This window comes from Larus michahellis, chromosome 2 (assembly GCF_964199755.1).
Source record: "Larus michahellis chromosome 2, bLarMic1.1, whole genome shotgun sequence".
NCBI classification, from domain to species: Eukaryota; Metazoa; Chordata; class Aves; order Charadriiformes; family Laridae; genus Larus; species Larus michahellis.
In genome coordinates, this window is record NC_133897.1 from 79,207,878 (window position 1) to 79,231,521 (window position 23,644).

Sequence of the window (23,644 nt, forward strand, 5' to 3'; positions counted from 1 at the left end):
TCCTCTATTGTCACGCCAGTTATCTGTAAGTAAACTCTCCTCACTGATGCTGGAACAGAAAAATAGCTCTGTTCATAGGATGAATCTAAAAGTCCAGATGCCAGTGCTGCAAATCTCAAAACTGAACACACAAGGAAACCAAAAATACTCCAGGCATATGTAAGAACACAAGGGTTTCATCCTATGTGCAGTTAGTTTCCTTCTTAAAAAACAAACAACAAAAAAAAAAAAAGAATGAAACTAAGTTTTCTCTCTTTGTCAAGACAACATAGCTAGAATCTTTAACACATGCATTTTCCACAAGTACCGAAGCAAATCCGCTTTTTGCCAAAAAACAGAAACACATACTTCTATCTTCATCAGGGTCCAAGGTTTCTAAAAAAAAAAAAAAAGGCTGCCACTATGCCAAAGCAATACATACCTTCTGCAACAACCTATTTTGTATCCAGATGAACAAAATATATATAAAATTTCCCAAAAGGTTAACATTCAGCAAATGACTTGAAAGGTAAGAACAATTTTCTGCTTGAACGGAAACCTTATCACCTCCTGAAACTACCCTTGGATGCAACAGCTCCCCATGCATGGAAGTAGTATGTAAATCTCTGCACATCTGGACAACACTAAATCGTTAATAGAAAAGAACAAAATTGTTGTTGGCTAACTTTGTGGGTTTTTTCAAGCATGTGAAAAACTCAAGTCTGGGAATAAACTGGCAACTTCTCAAGTCCCAGAGTAGGACAGATAGAAGTATCATGAATTACTTTGCTCGTTACCCGGCGCTACATCACTGCATAGCCTGCCAGCTGTCACACAGTGAAACTCTGTTTAGAAAGACACATACTTCATAACTCCATATCTGGAGAGAAGACTGCTCATTGAGGAGTTTTTCCTCCCTTCCCACTCATATTGGGAAGCTGAGGGACTGACGTCAGCTCTAAAGTTAGCCATCAGTTTCTCTGAAAGCTCAGAAAGGGAAGGCTGAGGCGGGGGGGAAATGGTGGCAGCTACAGCTGCTTGATGACAGTGATTCTGGCAGCAGTTTTCCTAATAACGAAAACCCAACAGCACAGGAAGTGGGCAGCTAATTGTCATATAAAAAAAATAAAGCTCAAAACAGAAAAGACCCAACGAGAAAAGAGATCAGAGGAAAAGGCGGAGAAAGCTAATATACTGGAGGGACACAATTTCTTACTGCTTACAAATATATCCTTTCACTTGTGATAAAAAGTTCAGGTTTAGGCACGAACAGGTCTGTTCTGGAAGTACAGCCATGCATTCAGGCCGCGTTGAGAAATGCGCTTATCCAAGTATTGTCTTCAGCCAGAGTAAGGGGTGCAGCTGCTCTTTAAAAGCCTGCTTTCAGATCAAGGAATGGACGAAGCAAAGACAGTAGCTCTAGGCAAGTGATTTTCAAAGCATACAGAGGCCTGAAAAACATGAGGACTGTTACAATCAACTTTCTATGTATTGTACCCTCTCTTATTGACTAGGAGAGTCTAAGGCTTTTACTAGAAATAGAGTACTAATCAAGAAAGTTGTCAGTTACTCCATTTTCCCCCTTACTAGAAAAAACAAACAAACAAACAACGAACATAACAAAAACCAACAAAACCTTCATGATCAATATCTCCTTCATGCGAAGTGCTGATGTTCCAAGCCCAGGCAGCTCAGCCAGCCTTTCTCCGGTGGTTGCCAGCAGCCTTTCTGTCTCCTCCCTCTAGGTGGAGAGCTTTACTGTGCCACCGCTGCACAGCCCCGCACACAACCGCGCCATTCCTCTGTCAGAGAACAAGAGTGTCATCTCCATTAAGTATCAGTGCTGGGCCATGCTGCAGAGGAAAAAAAAACACCAAGATAAAGAAATGGAGGGTACCCTCCCCCTTCCTCAGCAACAGTTTCTCCTCTTGCTCATATCACCACACACACAAAGCTTCTTTTCCCATCACAAAGTGGGTCTGAAATGACAAAAGTTTCCATGCCCATCTTAAGCTTCACTACATTTGACATCAGCTTTGAGTAATAGAGGAAGAACTACAGAGCTGACTCACTCCTCTTCAAACTAAACTCCCAAGAGGCCTGGTCACTCAACAAGGTCCACTCCCAGGTGTCGAGAACAGCAGCGCTCCTTGAAAATATTTAAGGAAGAGATCCAAAGCACCTTCTCTCTATATTAAGTCTCATTATTTATTAAAACAGTAAATATTACTCGCTACAAAGTTCAACCACCAGTGTTCATACCTTATCAAGAGGAATTCATAGGAAACAGTTTCAAAGTGGAAGCCTAAGAACAGTTGGGTACAGCTGAGGAACTGAGAATGGTGACCAAGTCACTGTAACAAAGCAAATGAGGAATGAAGTCAGAATTTGCTTTAATAACCACTGATACAGAACCGATGATGCATAGTAACAGTATTTACCTTCAAGCAGCTTGCTGTCTCTCACCTTTAATCATTACTTCAGGAGCATCAAGTTTATTCACAATATACTGCAATGCCTAGACAAAACAATCTGTTTATTTAAACCCGTAAGCAAGCTTTCTTAAAAAAAATAATACTTATTTTGTTCAGGAAAAGCATGCAGTTTCACTCTTGCATGCTTCCACTGAAAGGGGACATCCTACCTTTACCCTCCATTCCCACTGCCAGCTATATATTTCTGCCGTTTTTCCAGCACTAGTACCTGTGTGGCCAACCAAGGTCAACCACAACTGAAGACCAATCAAATAACCCTGAAAGAAGGTTTTCAGCTGGAGCAGAATTTAGGAGTCCTCATCTTTTCCTAGCTCTTAGTTTAATAGCAGCCTCCAGCATTAAACACAAATAATCTTCCATTCCCTGCCCTAGACACACTCTTGGCATCCTCCGTCTCTCATCAGCTGAGGATTTTGATTTGGCTGGGCTTGACGGCAGCAATGCTGATAGAGCCACTGGAACAACATGAACCAGAGGCAGAACAAGAAACTTTACCTTTTTGATTTCTCCTCCTCACTTTCTAGTTCCCCCCACCTGCCCAGCATTTCCACTGCATTAGTCAGCCTTTTTCCATGTAATTAATGAACTAAGTGTGGCTAAATGTATTAGCAAAGATTGCAATATGTGAGGAGTGTTAGTTCTGCAAGGCTGGTCTCCACACTAATTAGGCCATTCCTCCTATGAAATCTCTTAAAAGCCTAATAACAACTTTCAGCTAAATCCAGATCAAGTACTTCATTACCTGAACTGTTTAAAGGTGCAACTATATACACGTGCGTGATACGGTATCTGATACATCTTTGAAATGCATATTAAAGCATTATCGTTTGCAAATAAACTTCACATGCATTTTTCAGATGTCAACAAGCTCAGGTACAGACCAGGGAGAAAGAGAAGTGTATCGGTACCACACCACGTCTGCTAGCCGTGTTTCAACAGCAGTCCCAAAGAGGTTGTAACTGGAGTTGAACAAAGACTTGTTTGCTTTATAAGATGCCAGGAGCCACACACAGAAAATTGCTCACTTCTGAAACAAGTTACTCTCAGTTCAATTTCTCCAGAGGTCGAGATAATTATATCCTGGTGTATTATTGCATTAACCGGCACTACCTGGTAGAGGCAACACGCCAGTCCTAAACTGCTTTAAAATGGGGCTCAATGATAACCGCACGAGAGAACAGCAGGTTTTACAGTTCACTCCATTACAGGGTGTTTCTCCAAGCTGTCTGAGGAGTGACTATAGCCACCTAAGCTGTTCCAGATTCATGTCTTGTACACAGTCACTCCTTTGTCCTCCTAACCCCACCACGTACACCAGACCCAAGGGAGACCAACAGAAAGCCCTGCAAGGGGATCTCTGCCATCCATCATCCGCTCCGCTAAAAGCATGAGACATCCATATATATATACACCCAGCAACAGTGAGGAAAGCCTTTACTACTGTATTCAGTTTTCCTTGCTGGTGTCTGAAACAGAAGCATACAGGCTTTTCTTCATGGTTTTGCTGCACCTGGTGTTCCCTCAAAGAGAGTAATGCTGCACCTACAGCTCCTACGCTGTCCTGCCAGCCCAGCAGCAATGGAAGACCAGGAAGACAGAGAAATCATTACTTTTCCCCCCGCAAGGAGACTGACAATGGAAACGTCCGATCCAGTGAGGCTGCCCACTATCACAGGCAAGCCAGTTTCTCTTTCTGTTTTCCCCTCCTAACACAAAGCTGCACTTGAAGAATTAAAAGTAATGAACATTTTCAACATATGGATTTTTTATGACCAAAAACCTCAAAAGGAAAGAGTCAAAAGGTCTCTCTGCAAAAATTAATCCTGGAATTAACGTGATTCATTCAAAAACTTACCAAGTGTTGTCTTACAAGTTTTTATACACGAACACCTGTAAGAAGCCAACTATTAATAGTACCAATGAAACTGTTGTACAAAAAACAAAGAAGTGCTACTTGTGGCACTATGATTAAGGCCATGTCAGCAGTTTGGTTTTCATGACTTTAACACCCAGCTGTAAAAACGTCCTTCAGCAGAAGCAAGCACATTGCGCCTGTATCCATGGGGAGCACGGTCTCTGTTTTCACTGGATAAAATGCAAGAATCAACTATATTTAAATACATAATCTCCGAACAGTAAGATCTAGAATTTGCAAGTTGTTTTCGTATATAATCATTGCCAAATAGGACTACACCTTAAAAGACAGTTTGGTAAATACCGCAAGACAGAAACTTGGTAGAGCACAAGAAAACTGAGAAATAAGAGTGTGTGATTTTTCTATTTTGGCATACATTCTTCAAGAATTAGAGGTATACCAAAGAAGCTGCATGCTAATACAGAGTTCACAGCTATAGATCTTTGAAACTTGGCCACCATTTGCTTAGACACAGAACGGCATTAACAGATTTATGTTTGAAAAAGCACCACTTGAGAGTCTTCAAGCAAGGAAAACTGTAACCAAATAATAAGCAGTGAGCGATTAGCCCTGTACGTGCACAAAATTAAAAGCCCCACTTATGCTGACACAGGACCCACCTCTGTCCCAAACAAGCATGAAAAATGTAGCATTTCAATCTAACGTGTGTTAGCGACATACTACTGAAGAGGTCCCTGCAATAAAAGAGGCAGAGTTAAACCACAAACAGAATGCGACCAGAAACCAAAAGCACTTCTTCCCAGTGTGTTTTGATGCATCAGGCACACCGCTGAGGTTCTGGATTTTATTCTATTTAACTATGAAGTTTAATTACAACAAACATTACAGACTGGCTTAGCAGGCTAGCACCCTTAACTGCCTCAGTGTGGAAAAGCTGTAGTATCTCTTAGTTGTAATATTTAGTAAGATAATTTAATTGAACATTGAATTTTAATAATCTGATTCCCCCTTCCTGCCACTAATATATAAACAGAGCTATATTTCTTCCACATACATAATGCCAAGGGCAATATAGTCCTACTGTAAAGATAGAAACAAGAGTAGTTTTTCCTCCTGGCTTTTTCTATACCTTTTCTCCTTATCCCACATTAAAATGAAGCCTCCTCATTAAGATAATCAGAGAAACATGAGGAACTAGAAAGACTTAAAGGCAACACCTGACAAATTCTGTAGATTTATAAACCCTCCCCCTTCTCCATCTTTCCCTCAGTCCCAAACATGCCAGAGGGAAAGCTGAACACACAGACACACACCGCAAAATGGTAAACTGAAGGGAGAAAAAAAAAAATCCTATCTGAATCGTTAAGAGTAATCTTTTAAGCCTTCTTGAGAGGTTGGGTTTGGGTTTTCTTTTTTTTTTTTAAAAAAAAAACACAAAAAAAAGATATTTGAGTTGATAACTAGCCAATGACATTCCCATAAATTCAAATTATGTCTTAGTGAAAGCAATTTAAAAAAAAAAAGTCATCAAAACCACCCCCACTGAAAGTCAAGAATTGGTCAGGATCAAACTGGTGATCGTTATTTCACTCAGCATATTGAATTGCTCACGAGATTTCAGACCCTTATTAGGAATGTGGGCTTGTACTTCCTTCAAAAGAATCTCTCTTTAATTGATTTTTGGCCACCCTTTCCCTTTTCCTACCATCCAGGCCTATAAACTGGCCCCATCCTGTCCTTCAACACACAGAGGCCATACAGTAGGTGCCAACATTTGTAAGTAATTATAAGGAGGTTTTACAAGGGGAACATGGACAGTTGTTAGCTTACACCAAAATGCCACAGTCTCAGTGAGCCAATAGACAAAAATACCTGAACTCTCCAGAGAGTTTTGGAAGCAAAACCATTACATTTTTGGCTGGAAGCATGGTTTAACATCAAAGTGACAGCACACATGTGGTAGACAGCAATGTAAGGCACATCACTGAGGCCCAGCAAGATGGAAATCAAACACGGCAGTCAGTTCCTCAAACAAAGACTAGAAGGTTGGGGATGGAGTGACAACACAGCTTCAGTGGTGTGCAGAGGGTGCTCAGGGGGCAGGTCGTGGTTTGGAAGCACCATTCCTCTTCAGATCAGCTCCAAGGCAGCAGCCTCACAGGAGCAGTACCTGTAAAAGCACTCAGTCCCCATTTCTTTAACTGCATGTACACACATTTATTGCACAATATGCTCTTCTTACTAGAAGAAACACCACAAGTAATCAAGTTCTGCCACCTTTTCTTAGCCTATAGAGTGCTTCACATAAAATAAATGCTTTCCCATTGCAAGATGAAGTGCTACTCAGGACAACACAAGCATAAGCCCCATCAGGCAGCCACCCTAAGCACCTTTCACAGTCAGCGGAGCAGATACGCCTATTGCCAATACAATTCACAGCGCCAGTCTTCTTATCCCAAGGCAGGCACCTGCTCAAACAAGCCTGGGCTCTCAATCAGCCAGAGGGTTCTCACTCACTAAAAACAGCTGCCTAGACAACATGCTCAGGTGTAAAGACAGTTAAGCAAGAAGGTTCCCACCCGAGATGACAGAATCCATCATCAGTAACACAGGCTTGTACAAAGGAAATTAAATGGCTCCAATTAATTAGTGAAGGTTCACCATCACATTTCGAAGTCCACCAAGTAATTCCAAGAGAAACTCAATCTACTTAAATCAGTGTCCAGAGTAAGCTGTATGTCCACCACCACAAGTACTAGTTACAGCATTAACTGATGGGGAAGCTGTATATTTCAAATGCACGTGCACACTCATTTCCTGCTTTACACACCTTCATATTAACTAAAAATAATTTAAACCATCATTTAACAGTTTATTCAATTTATCAAAACCAAAACCTCAGAGTTATTGCTTAGGGAATTTGAGTAGTTTTAAGGTTCTGTTTGTCTTCAATTTGCCAAGTCTGTGTTACACTTCCCTTTAATCGATCAAGGCAACAGATAGATATGAGATCCTGGGACATGACTAAAACTGACAGAGTTTGTGTGTGACAGAGCTGAATTGCACTGTAAAAGGAATTAGCAGTCAGTATTTCCCCATCAGAGTTACTTTCCAATTTTAAGGAAGTCCAATCTCTCACACTGTTTATACAAGAATAGCAACAGACAAAGTAATGATTTGAAATTCTACCTACACGAATCAAAAAAGTCCACAGCATAATAATGCATTTCCACAAAGGTGGTTTATTTATATAACATGACTAAATAGTGATCGAGCATAACTGCAAGAGTATGAAAGTACAGAGATGTAGAAATGCAGTCAACAGAATCAGATCAGCAGATCAACAGAAATGCAGTAAGTATCATTTTGGAGACATGGTCAGTATTAAGACCCCTATTTCACTCTTGAATAACCAAGAACTCTCAAATTAGCAAAAAAATCCTCTTCTCACTTTAAAATGCAGAAAAAGGACTGAAACAGCTGCACTATATATTCAACTATAAAGAGGGCCAATAAGAACCCAGGAACATTTAATTCATATCAGGTGACCTTCAGAATTTTAAGAAATCAAATAGACAAAGCAAAACCACACAGTTAAAAGTTTTTCAGTTTCAGATCAGCTGCAAGTATGACTATTTCCCTAAAATGGGCTGGCAAGGGCATAAACTGAAGTTTAACCATTAGTCTTTATGACTTCCTTGCCTTCACGTCTGCAAGAATAATTCTCCAACTTTATTTCACCTTCAAAAATGAAGTGATGTATGCTACTGAGCCTGCAGACCTACAACCACAGAGCCCCCGCTGCTGTTCAAAGGCCAGCCAGATTCTGAAAAGGCTTCCAGCATCACTGCAAACATTGAGGGGAAAAAACCCAACAACTTGTAAGCGAGGATGCTGTGAAGTTCTGCTGGCACAGTCCAAGCTTGAGCACCCTGGCCTGTATTAGGAACAGTGTGGTGAGCAGGACTAGGGAAGCGATTGTTCCCCTGTACTCGGCACTGGTGGGGCCCCACCTTGAGTACTGTGTCCAGTTTTGGGTCCCTCACCACAAAAAAAGACATTGAGGTGCTGGAGCAGGTCCAGAAAAGGGCAATGAAGATGGTGAGGGTCTGGAGAATAGGTCTTACAAGGAGCAGCTGAGGAAGCTGGGGTTGTTTAGCCCAGAGAAAAGGAGGCTGAGGGGAGACATTATTGCTCTCTACAACTACCTGAAAGGAGGGTGTAGCGAGGTGGGGGTTGGTCTCTTCTCCCAAGTAACAGACAATAGGACAAGAGGAAACAGCCTCAAGTTGCGCCAGGGGAGGTTTAGGCTGGGTATTAGGAAAAATTTTTACACTGAAAGGGTTATTAAGCATTGGAACGGGCTGCCCAGGGAAATGGTTGAGGCACCATGCCCGAAGGTATTTAAAAGATGGGTAGTGATAGTGCTTAGAGATATGGTTTAGTGATGGGTTTTGTCAGAGTTAGGTTGATGGTTGGACTAGATGATCTGAGAGGTCCCTTCCAACCTAGGCAATTATATGATTCAGCAGAGCAACACTTCACCAGTAATGGCCAAATCAGCACCAGTAAAGAAGCTTCTGGGATGCATCTTCTTAAGCATTCCCATAGAACACAGATACCTCACAAAGCCACCAAGAAGATGGAAAAATATTCTATTTCGCATGCAGGTCTGAAGAGCTCTGTATCCCTTTTATACTGTACATCTTGTAGGACTTTAATAGTATTTTAACTTCAGAGGCAAACAGAATGCTAAATTTTGGCAACAATACAATGACAGACTACTACTGTGTAATCATGGGAAAAGTTACACTGACATCAAAACCACAATTATTTAGTTGTATGAAATCCAGAAAGCATAGCCAGAAATTTCAGCATTTCAAAAACAAATCTGCTCCACAGGAATGTTTATGGTTTTAGAGAGCAATATCAGCACTAAAGAAGGCAAGGACACCAACCAGCAGCCAAAGATAGTGTGTCTGTTCCTTATCTTTTTCTAACAGAGGAATCACAATCAAGAGGAAGCTACAGGTCACCACCAGTATCACTGATGAAGCCTGCCACTGCTAAGGCACCTGAAGAGATCCCCCATGCACAAAACCAATGTTAGGGAAAAAAAAGCAAACAAAATAACCACACCCCATGACAGCATGCCTGCAATTTGGCAAGTAGCAGCCTAAACAGTCAGATGTTGTTTCCCAGTTCCAGAATAGCACCCACAGAAGTGTACAGGTACGGACGACAGTAGCAGACAGAAGGGACTGCAGTATATCAAACTAGAAGCATAAAAAACAGTAACAGAGCACGTATAGGAGCAGTCAGGCATATTCCCTGCCTGACTTCAGGTTTTATTTCCTTCTAGACATAAATACCATTCTATACACCTTGGGAAAATGGCTTATTTCCATTCATAAAATGGTAAATACGTTCAAGCCTCTTCTGGCACAGGTTCAGATGTTATAGGATACAAATAAGAGAGTTGTCTACACTTTTCAAGATGCTATGTGTTTTCTGATTTTCAGGTTGGGGGGGAAAGAGTTGGGTGATTTAAGTACGGTGACGTGCTACCTCCAAGTGCCTATGAATACAGAAGAACAGTTACAGTAGACCTGACAGCCTATCTATTAGCACATGCTTCAGCACTGCCCTGGAAGGTGAAGCTTTAGCGATTTGTATGTGATACACATAGCACACTCAAAGAACGTTACCTCCTCAGGAACTTGGAAGAGGAAAAAAAAAGCCAGGAGGCATACATTTAAATAGCTGTGAAGGTGTCAGATACGCAGCAGAGACAAGGTATTGTCTTATTACAGCAAAAGCACTCAACTAGACATTCAACATGGCAAATTTTTTCCTTCTGCATTTGATTTCACCATAGGCTGTAGTAATTCTCCTTTGAGAAAAATTTCCAAGCAGCAATAAATGAGTCAAATGACAGCTAAAGCAAAGCCCTGCAGAAACCTTTCATAAAATTTGACTGTATGTTACTGTATTTAATAGATAAGCAGATTTTTCCAGAGCAGGCATATTTTCTTCCTATTATTTCAAAGGTGTTTAAGCATGGCAAATGCAGCACAAGCTAGTTTATCTACTTGGAAACTCTTTGCACAAAGCTGGGATCTGTGGCATCCCACACCCAAGTCAAGTACATTTCTGTGGCCAACATATACCTGCTGGATCACAACACTTGGCTGAGCATCACTACAAAAGTGTTGGGCTACTGTTAACTTTAACTGACCAATTTGACTGCATGACACAAGCTGTACCATTATTCAATGCAACAGAGCTGTCTCAGGGCACAGCATCAAATGCTCTTCAATGGTATTTATCACTGAACTAACTGCAACCAGATTATAAAGTCAACAGACGTGTCCTTAGACTTAATCTACTTACTATCAGATGACATTTTTGAGTTACAAAGCAAAATTCATGTTTCCCATTTAAAAAAAAAGAAAGTCTTTAACAAGTAACACTCCTGAAGGAAGCCTGGCTTAAGTATACTACTTTGTGTGTATGTGTGAATAAATGAAAAGAAAAATTGTTGCAATATTTACATTGCATATGAGGAAGTTCAGTTGCTTAATGACACATGTAAAGAGCACAGGTGACAACAGATAAGTTAGTTTACATCAACTTGTTTGGCAGGCTTTACAAAAAGCTTCGTTATGGATTTAGATTATGAAGTCTGTGCACACCCTAGAAACGGAACAAGCTATAGGGACTTTCCAGTAATAGAGGAGACTGGAGAGAATTGCATTCTTTTCACCTCACCTCCTATAGCTTTGCTTAATTGAAAATTTTGGACACAACTGCATCCCCCAGTTCATATACACATGACCCAAAGGAATTCCTTAGCTGAGGTCCTGAAAAAACAATCAGTGAATTCATATGAAAGAAGCAGGAGGTGACAAAAATATTAAGAAAAAAATCTTTTAATTTTGCTTGTTTGGCTAAAAAGCAAGCCAAGTAACAACAAGAGATTTAGAGCAGGAGAAAGCACACACCTGTGAGAGGAAGTTAGACAACTACCACGCTGCTGACTTGCTCTTGTGTCATTGTTTTCCTAGTACTTCAAGGAAAGCATGCTTTCCAAAGTCAGCTTGATTGTGCTGCAACAGTGTAGGAGAAGCAGAGCTGACAAGTTTGTGGGAACAGATACTTAATCAGGACTCTACTCCAGACCCAGAAGTCTGAAGAAGCTGGGATAAAGCTGCTAGAAACTGTCAATAAAGTACTTCCTGCCTCACAGACTAAATGAAAGCGTAGGTAAGTGCAAAGAAACTTAATCTCCATACTCCTCAGAGAAATAAGGTGTGGGCACCTTATTTTAGGAAGCACCACTAGGATGAATATCAGTATCACAACTGCACTGAAAACACTTTTATTCAGCTTTTTTGGATTACAAGGATCAGAGTGGTGACTTTTGATGTGTTCTCCACACAGGCCATCAGCAGTTTTAAGTATTCCATTTTCCTTGTCCTTCTGCATAGCTATTTATATTTTAAGAAACTGACTCCCTTGTGCAGAAGGCTCAACACCCAAAAGGATCTGAAAGAGACAATCAGAGGAGGAAAAAAAAAAAAGACCAAAATTTATCGGGAGAGGATGAAGTCACAGGAAAAAGGCTTTCACAGGAGTTCTCCCTTCAGTTTGGATTGGCTGTAGGTACACAGAGAAGAGGACGCTTCAACTCTAAAACCTTAGGAAATAGAGAAATACAGGTTCTGTTTACACTGACAGTCAATCTTCATTAAATTAAAAAAATAAAAAACCAAAAAAACCCAAAACACCACAAGCCAAAAAACCCAAGACTAAGCAAGTGGCACGCTGCTGGAAATGGGATATTCTGCTCTCCTTTCAGTCTGTGCAGTGGTGGCAATAGCCCCCTATGACTATCCGCAGCATCAGAAACTTTCATGAGAAATATTGCTTGGAGGAAGTCAGCTTCCCAAACCCAAATTGGATACCATGCTTCTACCTGTTTTGTATCTTAGTAGTGTTAATATGAACTTTATCATTTTATTTTTCCTGGAACATTTTCAGTATTTTTATCTATTTTGACAGCATGTACACATCACAGTACCTTATAATTCACTTGCTGTTCACGATGTTTTTCAATCCACATCCCATGGTCAAACACAAGGAATCAATCAGATTGCCTGCACTGGTCCTTGACTTAATACCTGCTAGCTGAGCCAGGCTACCACAACTTCCCTCTCCAGTAAGCAACTAGAGAACAGACTTCACTGGCAGTCACAAACAATGAGTAAAGCTGTGCAAAGATGGAAAGAAAAAAAAAGGGAAGTTAACACATGAATACACACATGAACTAACCCTGTATCAGCCATACTTTTTACCATGACTATTTTCTAGCTCACTTACGTTCAAACACCACCACGAACTGCACTATTCTGAAAGGCAATGGAATAAAGCTGGGCTCCTCCGGGCAGGCACAGAGAGCAGCCCATGTCCTGGACTCCAAGTTCTTGGAGAAGACAAAAGCCCACCCAGTATGCACATATTGTTGTAGGGTAGATTCCTTTGGTAAGAGGTCAATGCATTAGCTGAATTAGACTATGTGGTAAACCTTCTCCCTTCAAAGGGGTAGCAAGACAATCAGAATTCAGGCATCTTTCTAAAAGTAGGACCTCTGTTTTCAGATAATAATCCAGTCTCCCATTTCGGTACTTGTTATACTACTTTTCAATAAAATGCCTTTTTCTCAAGAGTCTTGGATAGCAATGCTTCTTATTTATATCCAGGGAAATAACCTGGAATCATATTTTAGGCAAGCTCAGGTTTCACACTACAGCCACTATTCATTTGCTGCAGAGTTTTCAACAAGCCACTTACACCATCTTGTCACAAATTGCAGGTGTTCAACTTCTGATACTGTGGAGGACTCACAGAATCACACAAGTTTACATTAGAAGGGACCTGTGTGGATCACCAAGTCCAAGATCCCTGCTTAAGCCAGGGTCAACTACAGCAGGTTGCTCAGGGCCATGTCCAGTTCAGTTTTTAATACCTCCAGGGACAGACACTCCACAACTTCTCTGCGCAGTCTGTTCCAGTGCTTGACCACTCTCATCATTTAAAACAAAACAACCCCAAAAAAACCCAAACAGCACACACCCTCTCAACTTTAAATGAGGTTTCCTATATTTCAGTTTGTGCCCAAATTAGCGTTCCTACATCTCTGCATCCTCAAGCTAAGATAAGGATGTTCAACATGTCTGAAGTTCTCACTCAAGACAACTCTTAGATACTCAGAGACAGCAACTGAGATAGAGTACCTGGTTTCAACCAAGATAATGTTTGTTTTAATGAAAAGGCAGCAATACTAATATTTAGCTTTAGCCAGAAACAAGACAATATTTGTTTTAATGAAAAGGCAGCAATACTAATATTTAGCTTTGTCAGTTTCAGCAAAAACTATCCTCCCATTTCTATGCCGAAAAGCAATCCTTTGGATTTTATCCTCCACCTGGCAAACCAGTGTCCTCACTCTGGTACAACAGGTGATAATGTTTCTCTACATCTGCCTTACAGGTATACACACCCCCACCCCAGTGACAAAGATTCACACCTCACCACTTGATCACAATACTTAAAAAAAAAAAGAGAGCTTTCCTAAGAAGTTGTTTAACTGTTTCCTTTACTACTCTTCTCCAAGACACAAAGTTGCTTTAGCCACAACGTGTCAAAGGGTATGTCCTGGTCTGAGGTAAAACAGAACCAATAGTCACACGTCACACTCCATATCCTATTTGTTACTACCTTTTTTTTTTTTTTTAAAAAACGCTAAGCAATGAGTCATGTTCTCTTATTACTGGTAGATTGCCCCACAGAGTCTGTCTTGCTTAGTTTCATTCTCAACAGCCAGTCTTGCTTTCTCAGCCTTTCCCCCCCTACTTCTAGATACAGTTAGGCTTTCTCAAACTATGAGCTGTAACTCCTGCATACAACTTGCAGTACACACGTATAGGGGTTTGGTGCGTTACAGGAAGAGCAAAGGCCGTAAGCAACCAAATTGAACTTCTCATACCAGAAAGATAGAGGCAGACCTCATATTCTGCCTACACCAATCAAATAAAGAGAACGTTCTTGCATTTCTGCATTCACACTTGTCAGTCGCATTTACTTTATCTTAGGGTTTGGTTGAAACTTCTGAGGCTGCTACCCTACGTTTTGCCAAATGGCAGTTGAATTTTACAGACCCGCAGGCAAGGGAGCAGATGCTGGTGCTAGTACTGCTGCTGCAAGAGCTCTCACAAGGCAGAAACACAACTCTTTTCTTCATCTACAATTTGCAATAGCCTCTGGCCATGTACTGACACTCAAGTCCTAGTGCAATGCTTCATTCAAAACTGAGTTTTATAAGTGCCTGTTGAGTGATCTTGGTCTACAAAGTCTTACCTTACTGTCTCCTCAAGTAAAGCAGAACAGCACCAGACACAAGATAGACACTATTCACTGCTCATAATCCAGTGACTGAGGGGGAAAAGTAGAAACATCAACATATAACCTCATAGTTAGACTCAACCAGAGCATTTCTTGGCATTTCTCCAAGAAGTCGAATATCTAAATAGTCTTACAAGCATCAGCATACAGAAAGACAATCAGGCTGATTGCAGCGCAATCAGACTTTCCGGAAAGATATTTAAATGCAACTTTAACAGACATTTAGTCACAGTGCCTAGAAAACAATGCTGTCAAGAAGTACTGCTTTAGTAGCTCCCCCAAATAAGAGATAAGACATAGCTGCATACCTAGAATTAAATTTATTAATTATACTAGCATTTGATTCAAAACTCCCATTTTTACAAGGTAATTCTTCAAGGTATCAAAGCTGGAAATGTCCGGCACATCTATTTTGCATTGTGAAAACACTCTTCCAGTAAGAGTCACATTCTAGTTTTGTAAAAAATATTTTCATTTTAATACATGCAACAGGCATGTTTCATTTTAAATACTTTTCCTTAAATTAAAAAAAAAAAGTGCTATGCATTATTCACAAGTAGTCTACCAGCAGACCAATACCTACGTGACACTTCAGAAATGTTTTACCCATCCATCCATCCACAGCAATCGCCTTGCTCTGGAAGTCATTTTAGCAAAACAGTGAAGTGTGGTTCATCCCACTGCTGTGGTGTGAGAAGGGAGATAAGGGAAATCTCAATACTGCAAAAGGAGCATACAACACCACTGGCTATGTACTTAGAGTCTCTTATCAGTAATGCAAGTGGTAGAATGATACTGATTTCACTCTAATCCCAAGGGTAAACACAGAATTTGTAGAGGTTCATTTATCTGCTTTGATTTCATAAAGACTAAGGTCCAGCCCTTGCAGTCGGAATGCCGTTTGAGTCCTGACCAGAGAATCATGGAGTTTGTCTTCCTTTGTTGCTTCACCATGCATATTGCAAACTCCTCCTTTTATTTAGCCAAAGGTCAGAAAATCACCTTCCTATCAGTAACACATTCACCCTCACAGAGACGTGTCCTTTCAACATCTTGTATCCAGAAGAGAAGCAAGACACGTGAACTGGCTTTGTTAACTGGTGCGGCAAGCTGGCACATGGCACCAGCGTCCTGTCACTCACTATACAGAAGAATTTGTGCAGACAGCCCATCCTCATCTGGCATGCTGTAAAGCCTTATGAATGCCATTAGAAATCCATAAATCGGAAGTTACAGCTGTGCCATATCTCCATGGTATATTTCAGCGGAAAGCTGGATCATCAGTCAATTGCGCCATTGTCAAAATATAGCCCTACCTGAGCTCAACTCTTTCTCCATCATAGCAGAAACAAAATCTCATCATTTGTCAGTGGAAGAGATGGACAATCGAGATGTTCACGGCTATACAGAAGTTCTGAAAAATAAAATGAATTGTCTGATTTCAACACTATGATTAAGCACGCTTGCTGTGGCATCATCTCAACTCAGGAAGGGCTGCTACAGTTCACGCAGCACCTTGTTTGGCTCAAGAGTACTCTAAAGAAAAAAAGCACAACTGTACATGTGCCTAAAACTGTCACAGCCCAGTCAACTCCATACTTCTCCCACCTACCCTTGTTCCAGGAAACCAGGTACCACTGTGCTTTAATTCAGCAAATACTCCCAGAGCGCACTGGCCACACACAAACAAAAGCAGGTTCATTATACAATGCAACTGTGCCAACTTGCTTTTAAAGGAAATTTGCTCTAGCAGAAGGAGCACAGTTTAAGGGGAGTTTACCATCCTATTCTGTTCTAAGCCTTCCTCAGTCTGGAGGGATCCAAGCCTTTATCACCCACCTTGAAGGAGGACGCGTTTCAAGGAGGAACATGAAACACAGCGACTCTCTTTATCCCAGTAATTAAAGCAACTACCTGGGGAAGACAAAGCCTGAGCTCTAGCTTCCACTTCAGCATATTTGTATGTTTTACACATGGTAATTAAGTTTAAAAACAGATGGCACTAGGACTTTCTCCCAGGAAGCAAGACATACGAGTCTGCTTATTCTGAGATAAGAAATAGAACTCAGGTCGCATTTCTGGGTGAGGCCTCTCCAAATAAAATGAAAGCTATTACGTAAAAATAAAGAAACGGAGTGAAAGAGGGGTGAGGAACAAGTACTATGGTGACTTTCTTTAAAGTTCATCTGAGAAAAGAGGGACAAGGATTCCTAGTGGCAGATCTCAAAATGATGGAAGAGTACAGGACCCCAAAAGAGGCCACCCTCAACATAAAAATTCCATCCTAAGCCAAAAGTTGGTACAGTCTCATCACTAAGGCACCCAGCCTCACTGGCTAACTATCACAGGCCTTTACTAGCTCTGGTTCTCCACATGTTCCAGCAATATGCCTGACAAAGGTTAAATTAAGACAGAAGAGCTGCTTTGAAAAACGGAGAAAAATAACATAGAGAACACAGTGCTGAAAGAATTGTAGCATTGTAGCTACAGGCCTCTAACTTACTATCTCTGGTGAAGAGAAACGTACTTTTGTCAACAAACTGGAAGACTGTTCACACAGTACCAAAGTAGTCCTTGGGAAAGCTCTGACTGTGCTCTTGCTAAAAATAAACATCAAGCAAAAATGTTAGTATATACAGATTATTAGTTTTTCCTCTTCTCAGACATAGTTACATCTCCTTGTCAGACAGGTGCTTGAAGGTGTTTCCTCAGCCCACTATTGGCAGACAGCTGCTAACCCACTACAGTGCCCACTAAAAAGGGTTGTAAGGACACACAAGAACAGACATAATGAGGTAAAACATGAACAGCAGGTAAACGTTCAAAGCATAGTGCAGATTCTCTTGGATAACAGATGAAAGCTACTATAACACTATATTGTCTCTGGATTTACTCCCCACAAAAGGTCAGGTGGCTCTGCTACAATAAAAAAAAGCATTGACTTACATTGTCTCAGAGGGAAAGAGCAACATGTTTATTTTGACATGTACTTTTCCACAATGCTCACGGCCTTCTAAACAATCCACACCAACACCTCACAAGTGGATCTGCAAGCGTACCAGGACAAGCCACAGTTGAAGGGGAAGTAGTTCTTCCCTCTATGAAGTTGTCACTGATCAAATGCAAGTCATAAAGGAAAAAACTGGGATTCTAAGATGAACATTAATGCTTACTATAAAAGGGACCTAGGTTAATAGGTTATACCAATCACAGAAGATATACCCTCCAAGCAGAAGTCATTCAACACGTTCCAAGAGACAAAACAATGCGCGAGCAGAGTGGTTTTTTTTCCAGGCAGTGGGCAACATCTACATTGCAAAGTAAGGTGTTCCTCAAATATGACTAACTATGTCCATGACAGCTTTTGTTCAGCACCCATATGCCAGTGAAGTCACAACAATGCAGACCTCTGCACGGACAAACAATCCAAACAAACATCCAAGCTGCCTGTTAGGACTGTGGCAGCAAAAGCTATAAACTGCACAGGTCAATGCTCCTGCAGGTCTCACCAGGTTAAAACTCACCACCAGAACATCCTTTTTCATGGTGCAGAAGTTGCTCCAAGGGAAAACGATTTTTCTTTCCATGCCACCTTTCTCCTGCACCTTCTGCTCAAAGCACCAGGACTCTGAGAGCATCATTATCCCTATGAGTAATACAGCCAAAAAAATTGGAGACTGCAATGAACGTACAAGAATACAAAAACAGTGGCCTGGGGAGATGCTTTTGTCAACCATTCAGGCCTGGGTATAAAGCAGGCACTGACTGTAAACGCATGGCTGCCCAGTATGTCAAAGAGACAGGTGACAAACAGGCCTTCTGCGTGACAAGCCTGCTCAAACCAAACCTGATGGTGGACTGCCTCACACCTGCACGGGTACCACTGCACCGCTACCTTCACCGCTTCAGACTCGCGGGATGAAGAGTCCCAGACACAGGCTCCTGGTATTATCTTTTATAGACGTGGCTCCTTTCCCACTGATGCTCACTTCACGCCTCACCTCTGTACCAGTTTAGCTGATTTCTTAGGAATTCCTGGTGAAAGTTACTATGAGACACTCCAAAGCCAAGATAAACAAAGCGATGCACCCCACCTCCCCCCCAGACACACCTGGTGAAAGCCACCTCTAACCCAGGGGCGAACGAGCCCCAGCCAACGCGTGGGTGAGGCCAGCGAAGCCCCGTACCTCGGGGCGGTCTGTCCGTCCGCCTCCAAGCCCGCCGGGGCTGTCAGAGGGAGCAGCCCCACAGCTGTCGGCGCAAAACCGTGAGGGGAAGCGGGCACCAGCCGCAGCCGCCCCGTTGCAGGGTGCTTCAGGGGCCGGGAACGCACCGGCGGGGATGTGCCCTGAAGCGGGGGGAGGGAGAAAGGGCCGCGACCGCCTGCGGACACGAACGCGCCCGGCAGCCCCGCGCCAAGCCCTCCGCTCCCACGCGCGGCCTCCACTCACGGCTGCCCGCGGGAGCCTCTCCCCACCCGCCACCACCGGGAGCCCCGCAAAACCCGGCCGCCCAGACGGGGAAAGCCTGGTGCCGAGAGGAGCCCCCCACCCTTACCTGCCCGGTGATGCCGGTGATGAGAGCCACCTTCCTGCCGTTCATCTCCTCACCGTCGCCTCCCGCTCCGGCCCCGGCACATACCTCCTCCGCCGGCTGTGCCATCCTCCCGGCGACGGGCGCGGCCCAGGTGCGGAGATAGCCCGGGGCGGGCACAGAAGGGAAGGCCGACTACCGCTCCGAAGCGCGGCTCAACACATGGGCTACCCCCACCCTGGGGCTACCGCTGCTGCCGCCGCTGCTCCGCCCGCTGCCGCCGCGCCGGCATTTCCGCGCTCGCTGCCCGCCGCTGCTCCCGCCCCGCCCCGCCCCGCCCCGCCCCGCGGCGGCCGCAGGTGCAGCCCCGCCCCTGCCGCCGCCGCCGCCGGCCCCGCCACCGCGCAGGCGCGCAGCCGCCGGGCGGCCTTGCTTCGCCCGCCCCCTCCCCTCGCTTCGCCCCGCCCCCGCCCGGCCTCGCAGCCAATCAGAAGCCCCGGCGCGTCCTTAAAGGAACAGGATCGTGGGCGCGCCGAGGACGAAAGCGAGCGCGGTGATTGGTTGAGAGCGCGGAGGGGGGGCGTGGCCTTGTGCAGTGCCGCTGCCGACTTCCTGACTGCGTGTCGGGGGAGGTGGCAGTGGTGGCGCCGCCGCGTGAGAAGAGCGGCACGGGGCGAACAGCGCCCCCTGCGGCGCGGAGGAGCGGGACGGCGGCGGCGGCGCCGGTGGCACCGAGTGGGGCGAATTAACGTCCCGTCCGGCGACTGTGGGTCGTGTCCCCGCAGCCCCCGGGCCTGTCGCCGCCCAGCTACCCGGTCCCCGGGGCCTACTGGCCGTGTTAGACATTAGAGAGCGAGGCCGGGAGTGCCTGGTCGAGAGCAGCTCCCCGTGAGGCACCGGCTCCTCCATCCATCAGGGAGAGGAAGAAGCTGGTCCTCCTGGGCCGTCCCCACATGTAGAAATACCTCTTTTTTATAAACGACCCAAAGGCTTCTGGAAAAGGGCTTTATAATAAATATGCCTCCTCCTGGTGAAACGCTGAATTGGCGCCTTCTTGTACTGGGTCGGCAGCGTGTTGCTGTATCGACAAGAAAAAAAGGGGCCTGTCTGTATTTTACATTTCGTTCTGTTGAGGGATGTTGATTGTTTAGCATAAATAAGTAAGTTCTAAGTGGAATAAATTACTGAGGATTGTAATTGGGTGTGACTTGTGCTGCTTGCTTAGCTCCACCTAAGCACGATTTGCTAGAGTTGCTGGAACCTTTAGGCCATGAGAAAGCTGTTCTCGGGACTTCTAGCAGACAGTACAGTGTTGTTTAATCTTAGGGCCACAGAGATGATGTAAGGGCTGGAGCACCTCTCCTATGAAGACGGGCTGAGAGAGTTGGGGTTGTTCAGCCTGGAGGAGATAAGGCTCTGGGGAGACCTTATAGCAGCCTTACAGCACCTGAAGGGGGCCTACAAGAAAGCTGGGGAGGGGCTGTTTGCAAGGGCATGCAGCGACAGGACGAGGGGCAATGGTTTTAAACTAGAGCAGGGTAGGTTTAGATTAGACGTTAGGAAGAAGTTCTTTACAATGAGGGTGGTGAGACAGTGGAACAGGTTGCCCAGAGAGGTGGTGGAGGCCCCATCCCTGGAGACATTCAAGGCCAGGCTTGATGAGGCTCTGAGCAACCTGATCTAGTTAAAGATGTCCCTGCTTTCTGCAGGGGGGTTGGACTAGGTGATGTTTAAAGCTCCCTTCCAACCCAACACATTCTGTGATTCTGTGATCTTTCAGCCTGGGAAAGCCCTGGGTATCACACTGATGTTTGGGTAGTGTTTCTCTCACATCCAGGACTTTTGGGTTCCCTGTGTTCTGCCGACAAGGACGGGTGCGCAAGGAACAGAAAGCAGAAGATACAGAGGTTCCAACCCCTGATGTAAACTGCAAATCAACAAGATAAGAGCCTGCCTGCCTGGACACAGAAAAATAATCCAATTAGATGTTAGAAGACCCCAGACCAAAAACCACCATTGGACTAAAAGATGCGTGGAGGGTGCGTGAGGGGCGGGTGTATGGATCACAAGGGTGTAATTGCCCAGGGATTTCTTAGTTCAGGGTCCCTCTCTTTGGAGGCACCCAGCCCAGGCTGTTCTTGCTGCTGCACTTTCCAACTAAATTAATTATTTTATGAAATCTGACACCTGAGACTCTGCTGTGGGAAACCTAGGGATGAGCCTGAAGAAGGAGGAAGCACACCTGGGAGTAAATGTGTGTGTGTGCGTGCGACACCATGAATGGTGTGAGAGTGCTCAGGCAGCAACTTCTCCTTTAACAATTCCTGTCACATCGGAGTTTCCTCGTTATGCATGTGGCCTACAGGAAGGATAGGGAGGGACTCTTTATCAGGGAGTGTAATGATAGGACACAGGGTAACAGCCTCAAACTGAAAGAGGGTAGATTTAGATTGGATATCAGGAAGAAATTATTTACTGTGAGGGTGGTGAGGCACTGGAACAGGTCGCCCAGGGAAGTTGTGGAGGCCCCATTCCTGGAAGTGTTCAAGGCCAGGCTGGATGGGGCTTTGAGCAGCCTGGTCTAGTGGGAGGTGTCCCTGCCCATGGCAGTGGGGTTGGACTAGATGATCTTTAAGGTCCCTTCCAACCTAAACCATTCTGTGATTCTGTGGATGGTGGGGCCTCTGCATACGCAGACAACTGTATTACTGTAATTTTACTGTTGTTATGGCTTATACAGTGTGTGGTCAGAAATTACTCAGTGTCATTGAAAGCCCATGATATATTTAAAAAACAAATAAAAAAATGCGTGAGTCTGGGAGCGTACTGCCTTTCAAGTGGGACCGTACTTTGGAAACCTGAATGCCTTTTTGGGCACTGCTGCCCACACTCTCAGTTTAAATCCCCTTCTTGCAGCCTTGTAGTCTGTGATGGAACAGAGGAACTGTATTATGTCACAGTTACTCAGTTGCCAGATGTCATCCCCATCGTACCATTTCTGCACCTTGGTTCTGAAGCCTTTCCCTTGCAGTTTTATAAAGTTGGCAACATCGGCTACTACTTCTGCAAAGTGATTTCATTGCATTAGTGATTGCTTTGTGGGTGTACAATCTCAGATTCAAAAGAGGAGGGACACCACAAATAACATGAATGCCACCCTCTCAGTTTTAAAACGAGACTGGAGACATAAAAAGACATAAAATTCTAAGAGCTTCAGGACCCCGTACACCGGAAATAAGGCACAGAAGTTACTTTTATTTAAAAACTTAGGATTTGAGATTAGAGACATTTAGGAGCAAATTTTCTTTACTTATTTATATAGATGTCCTGGTTCGACAATAGATCATTCCCTCTCCTGCTAGATCAGAGCTGCATAAAGCAACGGATGAGCTACAACATAAAAAATTGCCCTTTATGTGGCCAGGTATGCTTGTCATTTCTAGCTTTCACTGGCAGTCCATTAAATGTACTCCAAAGTCAAGCTTGGCTTCTTTCTGTGTTCTGCTCAAGAAAGCGGTGAGTAGGGCTGACAATGCAAGTTCTGAAGCTGGGCTAGAAGAAGAGCCCCCATCACTGGGGCCTCCACGTGCAGCTAAGAGGCTTTTGCTGGTCACTTTCTCCAAACAGAATTTCTTCTACCCTAGTTGTCCAGTATCCCACAAGAACTGTTTTGTGGATGTAGCATTTTCCTTGATTGTTTTTTCCAAAAGCACTCCACCTGAGGGGGGGTGGAACCGGTTCACACCTTTTCTAACTCATCTGATTAATCAAATACATCAGCTGAATGCCCGTCTTCTCAGGTGACAGACGCCTTGTGCTCTTCCCCTGGTCAGGGCAATAGCTTTCCTTCCAACTCAGCGTGTGCACTCCCAAGTGAATCAGAACAAAAGACTCTGCAGCCTGTGTCACTTTTGCAAGGGGAGCGTCTCAGCCAGATTGTGCTGGGAACACTTTAGCAGGGTTCATACTTGTATTTTTGGTCAATCCTAATACTAGAAACAGGCAGATGAAGCCAGACAGGATGTAGCCCAGTTCAGCTTCCAGCTGACTGAAGCAAAAAAAAAAAAAAAAGCCTTTAACTTGTTTAAATTTCTGTTCCATTTATAAGTCTGGCAGTGGTAGTTGCAGACACCGTTAGCCAGCTACCATAATCCTGCTAGGTCTGCCCCTGGCATGCACTGGAGCACATTCCAGGTTTCATGCACAAAGACCGTTCTGTCACCAAAGTCTTCCAAGGTACATTTTGCAGAAGAGACTGAAGGCTCAATTGTGGCACAGGTACTAGGTTTTACCTAAG

The 23,644-nt window shown here is 43.8% G+C and overlaps 1 protein-coding gene across 1 annotated transcript in view; it reads right to left on the reverse strand.

Moving 5' to 3' along the window:
- GMDS (GDP-mannose 4,6-dehydratase) overlaps positions 1 to 19,683 on the reverse strand; it is a 427,638-nt gene extending 407,955 nt beyond the window's left edge. The window contains exon 1 of the mRNA XM_074576072.1: positions 19,372 to 19,683. Coding sequence (XP_074432173.1) covers positions 19,372 to 19,476 — 105 coding nt within the window. The 5' untranslated portion in view covers positions 19,477 to 19,683. The remainder of the gene's footprint in view (positions 1 to 19,371) is intronic.
- Positions 19,684 to 23,644: the final 3,961 nt, after the last annotated feature.